Source organism: Lasioglossum baleicum, unplaced genomic scaffold (genome assembly GCF_051020765.1).
Source record: "Lasioglossum baleicum unplaced genomic scaffold, iyLasBale1 scaffold0195, whole genome shotgun sequence".
NCBI lineage: Eukaryota > Metazoa > Arthropoda > Insecta > Hymenoptera > Halictidae > Lasioglossum > Lasioglossum baleicum.
The window spans coordinates 61459-80585 of NW_027469255.1; the positions used below are offsets into that span (position 1 = coordinate 61459).

The window sequence follows — 19127 nt, forward strand, 5'->3', positions numbered from 1 at the left end:
GCAGTTAGTAGTAGATTATTCGATTTTTAATATTAATGTGATTTTGAATTAAAATATTGACAACGAAGAGCGAAGGACTACAAAATTACACGAATGTATAGAATTGATTTCACAGCTCCCGAATAATTCTGTGTGAAAAAAATAATTTAGATAAGTATTTTTTGCCTATAAAATATAATAATTTTTCTGAGTAATGAATACGATACTTTGTGATTTTTTATATTTTTCTTTTACATATGGTGTACAAAGCATATCTACTAGCTGAACTATTTTAATTGGAACGCACGGTCATATCCTGATTATTGCAAGGATAATGTTCTCACGGTGAGTAATATGTAGCTTGTGATCTTGAAAACCATTATATTCTTAGATAGAAAGCATTAATAATTGAAGTTTATACGCGACATATATGATCGTGCTTTATACAATCTTTTTTAAACCAGTTAATCAGCGTGTAATGTCACAGCAGCGTTTAGAATGATAACTGTAAATGTATACTGAATTTCCCCAATCAGATGTACCTTCTTTGATATAGATACATAATCCCTTTTACTTGTCATTTTAACTACATAATATAATGTGAGAAGTAAACCTTGCGGTTGAGTTTTAATTCTTGTATTTTAAATTATCATAACCGCTCCGTAATTTGTGCGTGCCAATGTATGAAATAAGTAAAGGAAAGTAAGTAGATATAGAAAGTAAGAAAGCATGTATGTAATAATTAAAGGAAAGATTAAATAAGCAGTGCTGGGTAGAATTCAAATGTATTTGTAGAATTATAATATGTAGATACGTACATAAGTTTCTATAACAATAAAAAATGGGAATATAGTAATCTCAACTCTAAACAGTTCTGTTAAAATATATAAGTTTATGAAAGAAGAGTACATCAATTAAATGTAAATATAAGACATGCAACGGAATTCGTAGATTATTAAATTTTTGAAATTAATGTGATTGCGAATTAAAATAGTGACAACGAAGAGCGAAGGACTGAAAAATTACACGAATATGTAGAATTGCTTTCACAGCTCCTGAATAATTCTGTGTGAAAAAGATAATTTAGATAAGTATTTTTTGCCTATAAAATATAATAATTTTTCTGAGTAATGAATACGATACTTTGTGATTTTTTATATTTTTCTTTTACATGTGGTGTACGAAGCAGAATTACTAGCTGAACTATTTTAATTGGAACACACGGTCAGATCCTGATTATTGCAATGACAATGTTCTAACGGTAAAAAGCATTGATAATTTAACTTTCTATTCTTTGTATGATTTGAAATATTCATAATATGGAGAATAAATAATAATTATCAGTAGATAAGAAACATTTTTTAATAAATTTTAGTGCAAATTTCATCCCGATATCTCTGATGGTTCAAGAGTTATAGTAAAATGTCAGGATCCAACCTGCTGTGTTCGGTCGTCGTATGCTGTGTATCGCGCGGTGCAGCATTCAAACAAATTTTTAACAACATTCCTTGTTAGAACTAATTTTACGGAAAGTTTCTATCTATGTCAGCGATAATATCATCGACCATATTTTCATTTTTATTTTCTTCAGAATCATTTGTTTAGTCAGCGACCACCATTTGTTATTTCATCTGACGCACGCAACGCGTAGCTAACGAATATTACAATACAATATTGTTAGAATCAATTATATTCAAGGTAATGATCGTATTTTCATATTCATTCTATAAAATGTGTAATCGTAATTTTACCGTGTCGTCAATGTTTTACCAATTTTTTTACATATGTTGAATTATGGCTGTTTAAAATTCATTGTATTGCCGATAATATTTTGTTTCTCTCAAAGTAATCATACTGTTAATAGATGGAAAAAAATCGCAGGTAAAGTGAAAGGTTCTTTTGTCTTTGTACACAACGATTACGTGTACAATAAAGATCATCGCAGTGAAAATATTTATCGTTGCAACACACGACGCACCACACGATGTTGTGGGGCTGTGATGGTTCTCAGCGATGGGACTATTACGCTATTAAAATCCCACAATCATTCTAAATTGTTTCATACAATCCAGCGGGAGAAAATGAAAAGTGATATGCTTCAACTATGTCGGGAGACATTGATCCCATTAAAAAAAATCTTCGATGACATCTGTAGACAGTAATTATTGTACCATATTTTTGAAAGAAACTTTGAACAATATGAAATAGATTTAAAAATTATCAGAAAACTAAATAAAATTCTTTTTTTGTGTAGGTATCCTATTGCTGCAAGCACATTATCATATAACAGTATAAAAGCTGTACTTTTCCGAGAAAGACAAAAAAGCTATCCACAAGTTGCGCCTAATTTAATCGCCATAAATGACTGCATTGAGACTCATTCTATCATGGATAACATTACTAAAATAGTAATAAAGGATGAAGAGGGTAAAGCAGCCATTTTGTTCACTACAGGCACACTTTTGAACGTTCTTGATACCTCCCACTGTATCTATGCTGATGGTATTTTCTCCGTAAGTAGTATACAAGTGAAAGTAAAGTATATATGTAGGGTGTAACAGAGAACATGTGAGAATCAACTCAGGAACTGTAATTGTACTATATTTAAAAACATTGAGAAATATTCATATAAATGTATGTCTATCTGTCTTGATGAGATTTTTCTGTTTTAATTTTGTCTTATCTAATTCCATCTGTGTGTGCATAAGATATTGAAAATGACTATCTTGCCAATTTCCAGAAAACTTGTAGAAGTCTTGTTATGGATCCGGTTACACTCTGAAAGACTCCTGGTGTTTGCCGAATTTGTTGAGAAGCTTATTGTAGTCTGAAGCTTGCGTGAATTCTTGCTTATGAGATATACCGGTTTACTGTGCAGTTTATGGACAGAGAGAGTTTGCTCTTTTTACAAAATCCGTTATATCTCGTAAACAAAGATAGATCAAGCATATGTTTATATGAATTTTTTTCATTGTTTTAGACGTACAATCAGTTTCTGAAGTGGGTCTCACATATTCTGTTACACCTTGTATAATATATGTGTATGTATAGACACATAAGACAAACACACAACATTATGTCAGTGTTTAAAGTGTGTATAGTGTATATTATTATTAATATATAAGGTATTTCTAGGATTTTGTCTACTCTAATATTGCTGTCGTTTTTGCAAATCCAAATGTTTATTACACTGAGAAGTAACTTGTAAAAGAATTAGCAAATTGTGCGATTCGTGTTTTTTCAACTTTTTGAAGTAATCGACGATTTTTCACTAATAAATGAGTATAAATGTGTTGATATTGGAATGCCTCTGTGCCGAAAATTCATGATAATTTTAATGAGGCTATCAAGAAATACACTTGATATGACCTCTATTACTCTCAAGACAAAGAAAATATTTCTATAGAGATTTACTTTATTAATTATGTTCCAAGTCAAATATTTTTCGAGCGACTGCTGACCAGATGTAGCATCCTTACTTCCAGCACGGTATTTCATTACCCTGAACTTACGCTACTTGGACAGGCAAGGACCGCTTCTTGTAAGATAACAAAGATATTGGTCAGACAAGAAAATATTAAATTTATTAGTCCTTCAAATTATTATGAATTGTCTGGTCATTTCAAGATCAACATACGTGTTTAAAATCCATTTTTTTAAATCAGCTACACTAGTAAAAATGTGTCGCTGTTACAAAAAAAATCGTCGATAAACTTTAAAACTTGAAAAAAATTTTCTTGACGGAAAAAAACATGAAAATGAAAACAACTATTGTTTTGTATATTTTGTTATTTGTAAAAGTAATGAAGACATTAAAATGGATGAGATAAACGAAATACCTGGTATTCATATAATATGTAGTATAGACATAATACTGAATGTATATATGTATTATGTATCAACGAATTATATAATAGTTGGACTGTTTTTAATTTCTTAGAAGGAACAGAAAATGTTAAAAAATGTTCTTCCGAAAGTTGTTTCATATGAAGGGGGACATAATGTGATACAAATATTCTTTTAATACGAAATAATGGAAAAGATGTATATACATATATTATATTTTATTTCTATTCAATTCTATACAATTTGCATTTTATTTGTATTCAAGGTTTTACCTCCTAAACCACCAATTGCACAACTTTATATTATTCACATTGTATACATGGATACCGTAAGTATAATATACATTACCAAAGTATGTTATTTTAGTTTGTTATACTATAATTATATGATGTGTATAGGCAATGTTGGGCAAATTTTATTTTGATTATCGTACAAAGAATAATGTAAGAATTTATTCCTGAATCACGAGTAACGATATTATTTGGAGAAAAATTATTTATTAGTAACGAATAAATCTGTATCGTAATAAATAAATACTATGTTTTGTTATTCGAAATTAGTTCACGACAAATAGATTTGAAGATCAAAATGCACTCAACACTGACAGATGTTAATAGCACTTTAGGTGAAATATTTTTCGAGTTAACGTTTGATAATTGACGAAGTACCCTAAATTGAGAGAGCATTTACAGGTTATCGTAATGTTTTGTTATGTAATATAGAAATTAGCATTTAGACGTTTGTTTTAAATATCCCATTGTAACATTATTTATTTTGTAATTTTACTACAAGCATAAAAGTGCATATAATTTTTATTCTTTCCCTTTAATACATGGTAACTGCTGCCCTATGACCAGGGTAAAAATTCACATCGTATTGATAGTGGTACCAAATTTAACAGCTTATATTATACTTATGAAAGTTTTGCTTTGAAAGGGAGTGGGTACAATATTTATATTGTGCGAAACATTAACAAAAGCTATGTATATAGCAATATGGAGCAAGATAAAAGAATTAGCTCCAACGCTTCATGAGAATTTGAAGTTTACAATGACTGATTATGAAAGTGCAGCAATGATTGCATTGGAGCAGCAGTTTCCATTGAGCAGTGTAAAAGGCTGCTGGTTCCACTATAATCAGGTTAATATAATTTTATAGGGAATAAATTTACTGCCCATAAAAAGATATAATTTTAAACCAAGTGTACGTTTTACAGGCTTTATTACGAAAATGGCGCCATTTAGGTCTCGCAGATGCACCAACTAAAGTATTGTCAATGGCAATGACATTAGCTTTAGCTCCTGCAGACCTCTTTAAAAAAGGGTTTGCTGAAATTGAAAGAGAATCAGCTTCTTTTACCGCTGAGCATCCTCCAATCAAAATTTTTATCGAATACATACGATCCACGTGGTTGCCAAAAGCAGAAAAAGTTTCGGTATATGATTGTCCCATGAGAACAAACAATACCACCGAGTCTTACAATAATGTTGTTTCATTGAAGTTAGGAAGAGGGAAAAAAAACATATGGATATTTTTGGGTAATTCTTTCATTAATTTTATTTCATTTATACATTTTTATTTGTGTATAAAACAAAATTTAAAAGAACGATTTCTCATCCAAGCCAAGTTAACTGTGTAAACTTTACAGAAACTATAAAGCAACTAATAATGGATGAAGAAATTAAATTAAAAAGACTCAATGAAGGACAATGTGTACGTCGTAAAAGCAACAAGAAAAGTGTAATAAGAGATAATAAGATTGGATTACTACAGAAACATCTTGCTAGTGGAAGGTTTGATTTTGTCCTAAATGTTAAAAAATATAATTATACATAAAAGATATTTACTTATTGGTTTTTAGATTAACTTTGAAAGAGTTTTTATTATCGTTTCATAAAGGTCATAAGATATTAATGTATGGAGATCATGAAGGTAAAGTATGAAAATTGGTGTTAATGTAAACAAAAATAGGGATTGTTCTAATCGCGCATTGTTTTCATTGCACATAAGTTTTTCCCAGAATCGTAATGACCTCAATCAAAATAAACTACCATCCATTTTTACTTCGAACTGTTAACACATTCACGACCGGCGGTTATTAAGTGAGACTTATAGCTATGTACCGCCTATAGCTGAATACCGTAAGGTCACAAACATAGGTCTACGACTACGCTATCGGTATACAGCTACAGAATTTGAAATGTCGTAGGACTAGGTTACCTGTCTTGAATCTATTAATAATTTAAACACGCGGGACTGGTTAAAACAGTGTGTAATGAGGATTCTCATAAAAAAAGTCTTTTAATACTCTTGTCATGATTTACCGAGGTTGCAAAATTTTCAACATTTTACTTATAATAGATAATCTAATTAATATTAAATTAATAATCAGTTTAATAAAATATATAAAATATTTTCCTTATTTATAGCGGTACATGTTTGCACTACTCCAGAACCGATTTGTGTTATAAAAAATGAAATTACTGATCAAAATCGAAGTAAGTTAATACTTAAGTGTGGATTTATAGTGGAGCTGCGAGCATCGATGATAGCGGCGCGGTGAAAACAAACCAACATGCGTGACAACATTTCGACACATACTAATGAAAAAGTACATATGTATTTTCATTGTTTTTCTTTTTTTTTCACCGCACAGCTCACCTCGCTGCTCCACTATAAATCCACCCTAAGGCGGTAGACTTGTTTCCAGAATTGCAAGGATGCGGGATGCGCGTTCTCATTTCTAGATAATACAAAGATGGGATTTTAAGTAGTGAAAAGCGCTAGATAAAAGATTAATCTGGGCTGCGATCGCCCTCTATAGTCCTATTTTTACGTTTATGAGGCGTAATTTGCATTATTCGACAAGCATGTAGCTAAGAAAATAGCTATGAAATCAGCTACATACGTTAGTTGTATGCTTCCGAATAATGCAAATTACGCCCGCAAATAAAAAAATAGAACTCTTGAGGGCGAGAGCGGCCTAGATCGAGCTATCTAGCGATTTTGTCTACTGAAAACCCCCATTTTTGTATTATCGAGAAATGAGAACGCGAATCCCGCACCCTCGCAATCCAGGAAAAACGAATTTACTCGTTTAAAGACATCTTTAAGACGTCTCATTGTCAGTGCTATCTGGATATAGTTGAGAAACAGAATTTAGTGAAAATTTTATGACAACCGGTAAATCTACAATCTTAATAATTATTTCTTAATAATTATTTTAACAATTCCAGGTGCATATAAAAAATGTACGAAGAAAAGAGTCAACCAAGAATTGGAGGACAAAGGTACAATTTATATGGACTAAACTTAGTATTGCTAGAGAAGAACTCATTTCTCTCTTACTAAATTGTTTTTTTACAGATAATCTGAACGTACGTGGACATGCAGAATTGCTGGGCAAAAAGGCTAAATTCACAAACTTAAAAATGCCACTTGTAATATTGGAAAAACTCAATATTTGAGTTTTTAACACAATTTTTGTCGTTTGGCCATTTTGGATGTACGTTACAAAGAGATCTTCAATATTTACAAAGAGATTCCAATTGACCTTCACAGATGGGTCATTCCACGCGAAAACGGACACATTTTGGAGTAAAATTTCAGATTTTGTTCAAATTTAAATATGGTGATTTTTGATATCTTAACAAAACGTGTTAACCTTTTTTCATTGAGTCATAAGTTTAGAATTATCAAAGCGATGAAAATGGGTTTTTGGGAACTTGTAGTGAAATCATAAGAGTATCTACTAAAAATGTTTTTTTCACCATTTCTTTTGCTATCATTTTAAACATATTCCGAATTTTCAATAGACCCGTGTCCCCTTTACGGACCTCTATTAAAAAAGATATACTGCCTCAGACAGCCAAACACAGTGGGCTGGATCGTGACATTTTACTATAACTGCTGAACCATAAAAGATATCGAGATAAAATTTGCACTAAAATTCATTATAAAATGATTTTTATGCGTTGATAATTCTTGTAATAAATATATACTTTTTGTAATCATTTTTAATTAATTGTTCAAATTTTGTTGTCTTAAAATGGAATTTAAAATTGTTAATTTGTTACTTATTCAGTATTTTTTCAGATAATTTAAATCAGCCAATGTCTTTGGTTATAAACTCTGTATTTCTTGAAGTATTCATAATATGAAAAATAAATGTCAAGAAATACAGAGAAATTTATAACCAAAGATATCAATGTATCTGGTTAATTTATAACCAAAGAGTAACAAATGTACAATTTTTAATTTTATTTTAAAACAACAAATTTGGTCTGCTATGAAAACACGTTATTTGTTTAAAACAATTGCAAAAGAAATGGTGAAAAAACACATGGACATATAGAGATAGACTGCGCCGTCTTATGGGCGAGTTGAAGCCCACAATGGCGGCGCGCGGTACAAAGAGTGAGAGAGAGAGCATTAGCCGGGGTCCATAGCGCTCTCTTTCTATATGATGTGTCGACACATCAATTAGAAAGAGAGCGCTATGGACCCCGGCTAATGCTCTCTCTCTCTCTCGCACGCCGCCATTGTGGGCTTCAGCGCTTCGTTCAGGCCGCGCAGTCTATCTCTATATTTCTATGGAAAAAACATTTTTAGTAGATACTCTTGTGTTTTCACTACAATGAATACTGGGATAGTTTTATACTTATGACTCAATGACAAAAAGATAACACGTTTGTTTACACGTGTGTAAAATCAACAATTTTTAAGACATCGAAAAATCCTTTGAGATTCGTTCATAGATCACTAAAGACTACACATATTTAAAGAACAAAATCCGAAATTTTACTCGAAAATGTATTCGTTTTCGCGTGGAATGTGTGACCCAGATATGTTATAACCGTATTTCTATTATTCTAAGATATATACCCCGACGGCACAGTCTGCCCGAGCCCACCGCCGGACCCAGCTAGCCGAGCCCCAGCCCGACACGTTACGGGCTAACGCAATGCTTGGCTCAGCGTTGAGACCAAATCAGGACGATTTAGCCTGGCCCCTGTGCACAAAAGGGCGCGATTTTCACCTGCCGGGGGCTCGAGCCCAGAGCCTGACGGCCGGGCTGGGATTCAGCCTGTTTTTGAGAGGGCAGCACGGTATCACACTAATGTGGCCAATCAGTGCTTCGATTGGGCCCAACTTTTCTCGCGCATGCGCGACACAGGGCGGGTTGCATCAATGTGGCAGTACTTTGCAAATGCGTAGCAGTCTCCCTTGTTACCGACAAAAGTATAATAAGTTAATAAATAAGACCTTTGAGGGCGATTGCTGCCTAGATTGACCTTTATCTGGCGTTTTTGACTACTGAAAAACCCGTGTTTCTATTATCACGCAATGAGAACGCGAATCCCGCACCCTTGCAATCTTGCAAATCGGCTGAATCCTAGCCCGGCCGGCAGGACCTGGGCTTAGAGCCCTCGGCAGGTGAAAATCGCGCCCTTTTGTGCACAGGTGCCAGGCTGAAACCGAGCCGGTGTGCCGTCGGGGTAGTGTTGATGTTTTCTGAGCATACTTATATTTCTGGTTCACGAAGTGTCACGTACATCGTAAAGCTGACATTGCATACAGGGCATCGTTTGCAATCACATTGGCTGATACAAGTTATACAACAAGCAAGATGACCGCAAGGCACACAAACTTCTGTTGCTTTGTTAATAAAACAGATTATGCAAAATCTTGATTTGTGGTTATTACTATCTTCTTGATTATTAGTATCTCCTTTTTCACATTCCCAAAAACTATCATTAAGTATTTCAACAATATAATCGCCTAAAAAATATATGTTCAATTAATTATCCGTACTGCTTGGTTATATGAAAAATTTGATTTTTCGATACACCTCGGTCACAATTGGTGATAATTGACACCACTTATTATATTAATAATAACGATTTAGAAAAGTTGAGATTAATATGTGGATTGGAGATAACCTGCTGACACTGTCCCGTCCTGTATTGTCGAGGAATTCGATGATGCTGAAGTCGTACCTGGTAACGTTTTTGCATGCATCCATTCTAGTTTATCTTTAACAACAAATTATATACGGAGAGAACATTATAATATATATAATATCTACAATCGATAATACGTACTACATAATATAAAATTAATTTATTTACCGGTTTCTGTAGGATTATAAGTTGTTTTGGCAAAAGAGTTAGCATCAGCAATTTCGTCATTAATATCTTCATCTGTACAAAAAGTATTTTAATTCTATGAGGTAGCTTTAAAATTATCAATATATATTTACCTGCCAATGCACTGATTTGATTGATTTTAAAAATTGTGTCTTTATGATGAAATATATTTAAAAACTCCTCTAGAGATAATCTACAAAATCATATAAATTTATAAACATATATACAATAAAAATAATTATAAATGTAACGCGACGAGGAACGAGACAACCCCAGGGGTGCCAATCCGCCTCGGCACTACCCTGAGATTAAGAAAAGAATCGCGCCGCGACCGAATGTTCTAGAAGACCGCATGTTCGAGAAACTTCTAAAATCCCTAACAACGCCCAAACAAGGGTTAGCAACGACTAGTATAAATACCGGTAGACGATCGCGGAGAAATCACTTTTTGCTGCGCCTGTGGGAGAGGACGAGGTAAGACCACGGCCGCCCATAGGTTAGGGAGAGTACGAAGCAATGCTATCGGACGCCCGGCAGCTCAGGAGAGGACAGGGGTTGCACCTGGACGCCTCTCTGGATAAATGGGAGAGGACGGCCATGAAGGCCGGCCGCCCGCCGAGAGGAAAGAACAGGGTAGCTTCCTGGCCGCCTGAAAGTAGGTTCACCAGGTTACTCTGTACGTCTTGGAGAGGACGGCCATGAAGGCCGGCCGCCGAGCTTACAGAGGACACCTGGTGAAACCGAGTCGTCGTCGTTTTTCCCAATAGGAGAGTACGGTTGAGATAAACCGGACGCCTGATGGGAAAACCTTTTATTAGTAAAATTATTTTAATCTTTCGTTGCTAACCTTCTTCAAAGGTTTATTGTAAATTCTACGAAAACTTTCGATGTATGAAACTAATTGGAAAATATATTCTTTGTTCAGAGAGAAATCCCAATTCCTATTCCTTGCGATACGAGAGAGAGAACCTGTTCCTACTAGTATGTCGGATCCTACAAAAATTTTGACGCCCAACGTGCAGGCCGAGGCTCACGACCTGAATTCCGACTCCATCTCCAATTCTGACCTGAGTCCCAGTCCAAGTATCCAGTTTTCACCGAGCCAATTTTCCCAGCTCCTGGGATCCCTGAACGATAAACCTCCTGTTTGTCTAAAAAGTTTCACGAGATGTAAGGAACGTTTCGATGGCTGTCATGACTACATGAAAGTCAGCGCGTTCATCGCCGCTATCTCGATATTTAAGGATATCGAAAATATTAGCGATGAAAACGCTTTGAAAGGATTACCACTGCTCTTCGAGAAACACGCAGCTATCTGGTGGCGAGGTGTGCGAGGATCCGTATCAACATGGAAGGAAGCCTTGGATACGATCAAAACAACTTTTGCACCTCGACGTCCCGCACATCAGATATACACGGAGTTGTTCCGGACCACGCAGGACGCAAACACTCTGACGGATCTGTTTATTAGCCAGAAACGGGCACGGCTGGCAGAATTGCCAAACCCGCACCCGGAATCAGTCCAAATAGACATGATCTACGGTCTCTTACGCCTTCCACTTCGGAAGAAAATTCCCCGGGAATCGGTAAAAACATTCACCGACCTGATCAAGCGTGCCCGAGAAGTAGAAGATCTCGAGAAGGAGACCCAGGGTAAACAACGACAACCATCTACGCATTACCATCGGACGGAGGGGATATTTGCCAAACCGTATCCCAGGGACCACCGCCGCTGCAATATTTGCCGCCGCCCAGGACACGCCACCGCCGACTGCCGTTTCCGAAAAAACAACGTGCCAGTACCGAAGCCAACGACCACCTCAACCACGCTGCAGCCAGGATTCACGCAGCCCCCAGTGAGTCGCACTCCGCTGCAATGCTACGGATGCGGTAAACCGGGAGTCGTACGCAGCAAATGCCCGGACTGCACGAAGACGGCCAAAACCCCGACGTCTGCAGCATTTTGCACAGTAAGTGCAACCATACATCCACGACAGCGACCAGCGGTCGACATCACCATCGCCGGAGAAAAAGGGCAGGCCTTCTTCGATACAGGAGCGAAGTGCAGCGTTGCGAGTCAGAGCTTGTACTCTCTGTTGAAGACGAAAGGCTACCTATTCGAAGAACGGAAAATGGAAGTCGCGCTGGCAGACGGAAACCCACGCATTCAGGGTGTTAAAGCGGCTCATCTTGAAGTAGAGCTTCGTGGTCGCTGCCTCCGGACCACCTTCATTGTCTTGCCGGAAGGAAAGGACAACCGAACTCTGCTGGGCGTCGACTTCATCGAAGACGCAGGAATTGTATTGAATGTTCCGCAGCGGACATGGCATTTCGTGGAGGCACCAGAAAATCTACACGATTTCCAGGATGAAGTTCTGTTTGGGAATGCATCTTTCGGCAAGGGGGAGACCGGAGTCCCTCTATTATCCTTAACGACAGATGCGATTCGCGAGATTCAGAATTTCGCGAAACCTCCGCCGAAATGTCTGAGCCCGATTCGGGAAGTTACAACAACACTCCAGGCTTACCTGCAGGAGGAAATCGAAATGGAGGAACCAGTGCCAAACGCAAATTATCCAGATATCGACAATTTTTTCGAGAGATGCATCCAAACATTTGAGACGAGGATGGACATCGCTACCGTCGACATCGGGGAAATAAGGGAGGACGAAGCGGTAAGTATCTCCCCCGAAGAAAAGCGAAAACTCTGCGACTTATTGAGAGAAAACGCTGATTTATTTCAAGCCAACACATCACCGAGCAAGGAAGCTGTCCATAGAATAAACACCGAGGACCACGCTCCAATCGCTGTGCCGCCATATCGCATACCACCCGCAAAGAGAGAACTGCTGCGCACCGAAATAGAAAAAATGATGGAAGCAAAAGTCATCGAGGAATGCGAATCACCATGGGCCGCACCCGTAGTTTTAGTGCCTAAAAAGGACGGCAGTATTCGGGTTTGCGTGGACTATCGCAAACTCAACGCCGTTACCATTACTGATTCGTATCCTCTGCCACGGATCGACGACCTGCTCCATTCGGCCAAGAGAACGGGATTCATGTCTGCGCTGGATCTACAATCAGGCTATTGGCAAATTGGCGTACGAGAAGAAGATCAAGACAAAACGGCCTTCACGACACCTTTCGGAATTTTTCGATTCAAGCGGATGCCGTTTGGGTTGAAGAATGCACCGGCTACATTTCAACGCCTCATGGACCGGATGAGAGCTGGTTTAGGAGATCGCAATATTCTCGTCTATCTGGACGATATATTGGTACTCTCCGCCAACTTCACCGAGCACCTCGAGGACTTGAGAGCAGTTTTTAACAGACTTCGCCAATTTGGTCTCCGAATGAATCGGCAGAAATGTCGTCTGGGATGCCCGAAAATCAAATATCTTGGACATGTATTGACAGCAGAAGGCATCCATCCCGATCCTGAGAAGGTCAAGGCGATCCAAGGCATGGCTACACCGGCGAATCTGAAACAGCTGATATCCTTCCTACAAACTTGTTCATGGTATAGACGTTTTGTACCAAATTTCGCTACAGTTGCCCAACCTCTGACCCAGCTAACAAAGAAAAAGGCAACCTGGGAATGGAAGACGAGTCAACAGCAAGCATTCGAGCACCTGAAAGGAGCCCTTATGAGTCCTCCGATTCTGCAATACGCCGACGAGAAACAGTCCTTCATCATACGTACCGACGCCAGTGCCTATGCCATAGGAGCAGTTCTGTTACAAGGCGAGAAGGAATCGGAACATCCCATTGAATATGCCAGCAGATTACTGACGGCGGCGGAACGCAACTACTCAACCACCGAGAGAGAGGCATTAGCAGTTGTTTGGGCTGTTGACAAGTTCCGAGGATACATCGAAGGAACTCCTGTTACTATCGCCACGGATCATCAACCTTTGAAATGGCTGATGTCTCTGCGCTCTCCAAGCGGACGACTCGCCCGATGGGCACTGTTATTACAACCTTACTGTCCGAATATTCAATATATTCCAGGTCGATGCAACGTTGTCGCCGATATGCTGTCAAGGTTACCGAGCGAACCATGGAACGAAGAAAGCAGTACGGAAATCGCAGAAATTTCCGTCGACATACCAGCACGAGGACCAGCAGTAACCCGAGAGGAACAACTAAAAGACGAGGCCCTGAAAACCATAATCGAATCACTTGAATCAACTACACGAGACGACGAAATGATTAAGTGGACCACGAGGGGATATTTGATCAACAACGGAGTGCTCTACCGACACGCTCCAAATGTGGACATGGAAGAAGCTCAGCTGGTAGTACCTTCACACGAGAGGAAAGAAATTCTTCGAGCATACCACGACGATGCCACTGCGGGCCATTATGGAGCTCAGCGTACGCTACATCGGATAATCAGCCGATACTTTTGGCCTGGGATGAGCCGAGAAATCGCAAACTACGTTCATGCTTGCGTGGAGTGTCAAAGGTATAAAGCAAACAATTTGAAACCAGCCGGTTTGTTACAGATGCCCGTCATGCAGCAAAGATTTGAAATACTCGCCATGGACCTCTTTGGGCCTCTGCCGACCACAATGAGGGAGAATCGATGGATCTTCATCGTGGAAGACGCAGCCTCACGATGGGTGGAACTGTTTCCACTGCAGCAGGCAACGGCGGAAGCCTGTGCAGAGATCCTCATCAACGAAGTTATGCTTCGTTTTGGTATGCCACGGCGAATCATCAGCGACAATGGCACTCAATTCATCAGCGGGGTCATGCAGCAGGTAGCCCACTGTTTTGGGCTGCAACAGGCGTTCACCCCTGTCTATCATCCCGAGGCCAACCCGGTGGAACGGAAGAATCGCGATCTGAAGGCGCAGCTTGGAATCTACGTCGGTAGAGACCACTCTACATGGGACGAAAGGCTGCCAACCATACGATTTGCGATGAATTCGGCCCGGTGCGTGACAACCGGGTACTCAGCAGCCTTCCTTACGTTCGGGAGAGAGCTGAGAACGCCCGATGACGCCAATCGGGACTTGAGGACCATCATCCAAGCAGAAAATTTCCTGCCGGAAATTACTCCAAAACTGTTGACACTGGCGGACACGATGCAGATAGCCCAGCAGAACCAGGAACGTCAGCAGGAGCAGAGGAAGGAGTATGCCGATCAACGACGCCGGCCCAATCCTGGTTACGAGAGAGGAGACCTGGTGTGGGTAACCACTCACACCCTCAGCCGACGAGAGAGGAACTACACAGCGAAGTTCGCACCAAAGAGGGACGGACCATACGTGGTGAAGCGCCGCATAGGGTCCAACAGCTACGAGATCGAGACCCGTGAGGACCAGCCTGTGTGCGTAGGGGTGTACCACACCTCGGCGCTAAGGCCCTACAACGGAGCACGGGCGAACCCACCACCAGATCCAGTAACAACCATCCGTAAACGAGGGCGACCTCGTAGGCAGCACGAGGGTCAACCAACACAGCGTCCAACGAAGCAAGCTCGGCGCAAATGAAGGAAGTCCTGGACTACTCGTCGAGGACGCCGTCGTGTCCAGAGGGGGAGACTGTAACGCGACGAGGAACGAGACAACCCCAGGGGTGCCAATCCGCCTCGGCACTACCCTGAGATTAAGAAAAGAATCGCGCCGCGACCGAATGTTCTAGAAGACCGCATGTTCGAGAAACTTCTAAAATCCCTAACAACGCCCAAACAAGGGTTAGCAACGACTAGTATAAATACCGGTAGACGATCGCGGAGAAATCACTTTTTGCTGCGCCTGTGGGAGAGGACGAGGTAAGACCACGGCCGCCCATAGGTTAGGGAGAGTACGAAGCAATGCTATCGGACGCCCGGCAGCTCAGGAGAGGACAGGGGTTGCACCTGGACGCCTCTCTGGATAAATGGGAGAGGACGGCCATGAAGGCCGGCCGCCCGCCGAGAGGAAAGAACAGGGTAGCTTCCTGGCCGCCTGAAAGTAGGTTCACCAGGTTACTCTGTACGTCTTGGAGAGGACGGCCATGAAGGCCGGCCGCCGAGCTTACAGAGGACACCTGGTGAAACCGAGTCGTCGTCGTTTTTCCCAATAGGAGAGTACGGTTGAGATAAACCGGACGCCTGATGGGAAAACCTTTTATTAGTAAAATTATTTTAATCTTTCGTTGCTAACCTTCTTCAAAGGTTTATTGTAAAATTCTACGAAAACTTTCGATGTATGAAACTAATTGGAAAATATATTCTTTGTTCAGAGAGAAATCCCAATTCCTATTCCTTGCGATACGAGAGAGAGAACCTGTTCCTACTAGTATGTCGGATCCTACATAAATAGAAAGAATGTTAACCTTCCAGTATCAAATTCAGCTTGAGCTTTAGCAATTTTTTTCCTTCGACTAATATTTTCACGAGTACGTGGTTTTCGAGACGCTACACCATTTTGTAGCCGATTCAAATCTAATTCTTGATCCATAAGCAAATCTCTTATTTTTTCTAAAATTTAATAACATTTAACTACATACTGCCGCATATTTAGAGTAACATGACAATGATGTAAGTATATAGTTATTAAATTATAAATAAATTGATTGCAAAAAATTAAATAATACTATACCTAGAAATGCCCAAACGTTTATGTTCTGTTTTCCTAATTTTTGACCAGCAACATTATGGAAAGACTCTGCAATATTGTTAGTGCGCACCGGACAATTGTATACGCTTACTTGCGATGCCATTTTTAACCAATTAATTCGCATGTAAGTCATAAATAAAAGAACATTGGGGAAATTACTTGCTATGTTGTCTGCCTCTTTTTGTATAATTAATAAGGCTTCTTGAAATTTTGTTTCAGGTACTAAAGCCAAAGACATTGACATACGCAGAACAGTATTAGGTACATTAGTCAAACCAAGTTTGCGCCACTTTCGCAGAATAGCCTGCGATATATCGTACATATATGTATGACAAAAAATGTAGCTTTCTATACATAGACAAAATTGTAATTTATATGATAATATATAACTTCAAACAGTATCACCAACCTGACAATAGTGAAACCAGCAACCATGTATATGCGCATTAGGGAATAACTCATTTAGAGTTGTAACAGCAGCTGCTTCATAATCACTCATTATGAATCTTATATTATTTGGTAATTCGGGTATTAAAGTAAATATTTGTTTCCATATGGCAGTATACATCGCAGCCGTCCGTGTTTCGCACAGTACAAGTATAGTTGCAATACCCTACAGAGAAGCAATTCTTTATGTTTGTGAAGGAGCATTGGATACAATTTAAGAAGTAAATCCAATATAAATTATGTTTTACATTATCCATGTAGCGTATATGGATGGTGTAGAGCTGTCCCATGTGTGGCTTCTTGGGTAAAACCTAAAATTACAGACGACTATTATTATCTACTATTATTATTATTATCTATTATTATCATATATACACAGTAAGTTTACTTTGAAAAGTCTGATATTCTTGATATAAACATTTAAGTTAAATAGCTTCTGTAATATATAGAGTTTAAGTTAATTAAATTGTTAAACAAAAACATTATATCTAAGAGTTTTATGCTACTTACTGCAAATGTTCCATCAACGAATATTTCTTTTGAATTCTTTAATCCTTCTAGCAAGCCGTCAGTTGTAATTATAACAGCAAATTCGTCTTTTAATGACTTCACAACAGATATTTTTAGTTTTTCCAATGGTTGATAAGTTTTCATCTGATCATACAAAATTTCTAAGGATTGCGGAATTGTGGGTTTGAAATTAGCTCTCTGTCTGTGCAACGTTGGTCTTAATTTTGAAAATGAACAGTAAGCTGCAGCATCTGGATGTCTTTAAATAAATATTTGTATAACATTTCAGTGAATTTATATATATGTGACACTGTCAACAATTAATTTCAGTGATTTCTTAATATGTTTTAAAAACCCCCACACACTCTAAAAATTTAACACAAACTAACTCCATATGGTTGTTCTTTCCTGTGTACATCTGCTATTCCAAATCAATTCTACAACATATTAAAAAATCTTTGAAATCTGTAAGAGTGTCACATATCGATAGATAGATAAATATTTGTTCAAAATATTTGGAGAAAATATAAAAAAAAGTTGATAAAAGAAACACATAAGAAAAGTAAGCATAAACATACTTTCTACAAACATCATCAAATATTTGTTTAAATGGGATCAATGTCTCCCGACTCAGCTTCATCATTTCCTCTATCATAAAATGCTGCGTAGCAATATATTCTTGCCCAGGGTGGTTATGGGGTTTTAATAGCGTAATAGTCCCATCGCTGAGAACCATCACAGCCCCACAACATCGTGTGGTGCGTCGTGTGTTGCAACGATAAATATTTTCACTGCGATGATCTTTATTGTACACGTAATCGTTGTGTACAAAGACAAAAGAACCTTTCACTTTACCTGCGATTTTTTCCATCTATTAACAGTATGATTACTTTGAGAGAAACAAAATATTATCGGCAATACAATGAATTTTAAACAGCCATAATTCAACATATGTAAAAAAATTGGTAAAACATTGACGACACGGTAAAATTACGATTACACATTTTATAGAATGAATATGAAAATACGATCGTTACCTAGAATATAATTGATTCTAACAATATTGTATTGTAATATTCGTTAGCTACGCGTTGCGTGCGTCAGATGAAATAACAAATGGTGGTCGCTGACTAAACAAATGATTCTGAAGAACATAAAAATGAAAATATGGTCGATGATATTATCGCTGACAAAGATAGAAACTTTCCGTAAAATTAGTTCTAACAAAGAATGTTGTTAAAAATTTGTTTGAATGCTGCACCGCGCGATACACAGCATACGACGACCGAACACAGCAGGTTGGATCCTGACATTTTACTATAACTCTTGAACCATCAGAGATATCGGGATGAAATTTGCACTAAAATTTATTAAAAACTGTTTCTTATCTACTGATAATTATTATTTATTCTTCATATTATGAATATTTCAAGACATACAAAGAATAGAAAGTTAAATTATCAATGCTTTTTACCGTTAGAACATTGTCATTGCAATAATCAGGATCTGACCGTGTGTTCCAATTAAAATAGTTCAGCTAGTAATTCTGCTTCGTACACCACATGTAAAAGAAAAATATAAAAAA

At 38.2% G+C, this 19127-nt stretch overlaps 2 protein-coding genes and 1 long non-coding RNA gene across 5 annotated transcripts; 1 reads left to right on the forward strand and 2 right to left on the reverse strand.

The window, feature by feature from the left end:
* Nucleotides 1–252: 252 nt before the first annotated feature.
* Nucleotides 253–8154, forward strand: LOC143220097 (uncharacterized). 3 transcript variants are annotated; one of them, XM_076445831.1, is made up of 12 exons: nucleotides 253–1240; nucleotides 1355–1677; nucleotides 1861–2137; nucleotides 2234–2492; nucleotides 4091–4153; nucleotides 4762–4965; nucleotides 5042–5363; nucleotides 5474–5618; nucleotides 5687–5757; nucleotides 6255–6323; nucleotides 7062–7115; nucleotides 7192–8154. In XM_076445831.1, exons 3-12 carry the CDS (start codon nucleotides 1980–1982, stop codon nucleotides 7290–7292), a joined length of 1446 nt encoding a protein of 481 aa, XP_076301946.1. In that variant the 5' UTR covers nucleotides 253–1240; nucleotides 1355–1677; nucleotides 1861–1979; the 3' UTR covers nucleotides 7293–8154. The 3 variants fall into 3 exon arrangements, with proteins under 3 accessions (XP_076301946.1, XP_076301947.1, XP_076301948.1); XM_076445832.1 differs by lacking the exon at nucleotides 4091–4153 and having other exon boundaries at nucleotides 253–1677; XM_076445833.1 differs by lacking the exons at nucleotides 4091–4153; nucleotides 4762–4965 and having other exon boundaries at nucleotides 253–1677.
* Nucleotides 8155–9612: 1458 nt separating this feature from the next.
* Nucleotides 9613–10214, reverse strand: LOC143220099 (uncharacterized). The gene is made up of 3 exons (XR_013011567.1): nucleotides 10088–10214; nucleotides 9957–10028; nucleotides 9613–9860 (listed from the first exon to the last, which is right to left on the reverse strand). It is a non-coding gene; the product is annotated as an uncharacterized LOC143220099 (long non-coding RNA).
* Nucleotides 10215–16276: 6062 nt separating this feature from the next.
* Nucleotides 16277–18895, reverse strand: LOC143220094 (uncharacterized). The gene is made up of 6 exons (XM_076445828.1): nucleotides 18121–18895; nucleotides 17543–17801; nucleotides 17281–17343; nucleotides 16995–17198; nucleotides 16568–16889; nucleotides 16277–16446 (listed from the first exon to the last, which is right to left on the reverse strand). Exons 1-6 carry the CDS (start codon nucleotides 18411–18413, stop codon nucleotides 16277–16279), a joined length of 1311 nt encoding a protein of 436 aa, XP_076301943.1. The 5' UTR covers nucleotides 18414–18895.
* Between the last annotated feature and the right edge of the window lie 232 nt (nucleotides 18896–19127).

Coding starts and splice junctions, on each gene's coding strand:
- LOC143220097 (XM_076445831.1), top strand. CDS start 1,980: ATGGTTCTCAGCGATGGGACTATTACGCTATTAAAATCCCACAATCAT. Junction 2,138..2,233: donor TTCGATGACATCTGTAGACA/GTAATTATTGTA, acceptor TTTTTTGTGTAG/GTATCCTATTGCTGCAAGCA. Junction 4,966..5,041: donor GCTGGTTCCACTATAATCAG/GTTAATATAATT, acceptor TACGTTTTACAG/GCTTTATTACGAAAATGGCG.
- LOC143220094 (XM_076445828.1), bottom strand. CDS start 18,413: ATGGAAAAAATCGCAGGTAAAGTGAAAGGTTCTTTTGTCTTTGTACAC. Junction 17,344..17,542: donor TCGTTGATGGAACATTTGCA/GTAAGTAGCATA, acceptor CTGTAATTTTAG/GTTTTACCCAAGAAGCCACA. Junction 16,447..16,567: donor AAACGTTTGGGCATTTCTAG/GTATAGTATTAT, acceptor ATTAAATTTTAG/AAAAAATAAGAGATTTGCTT.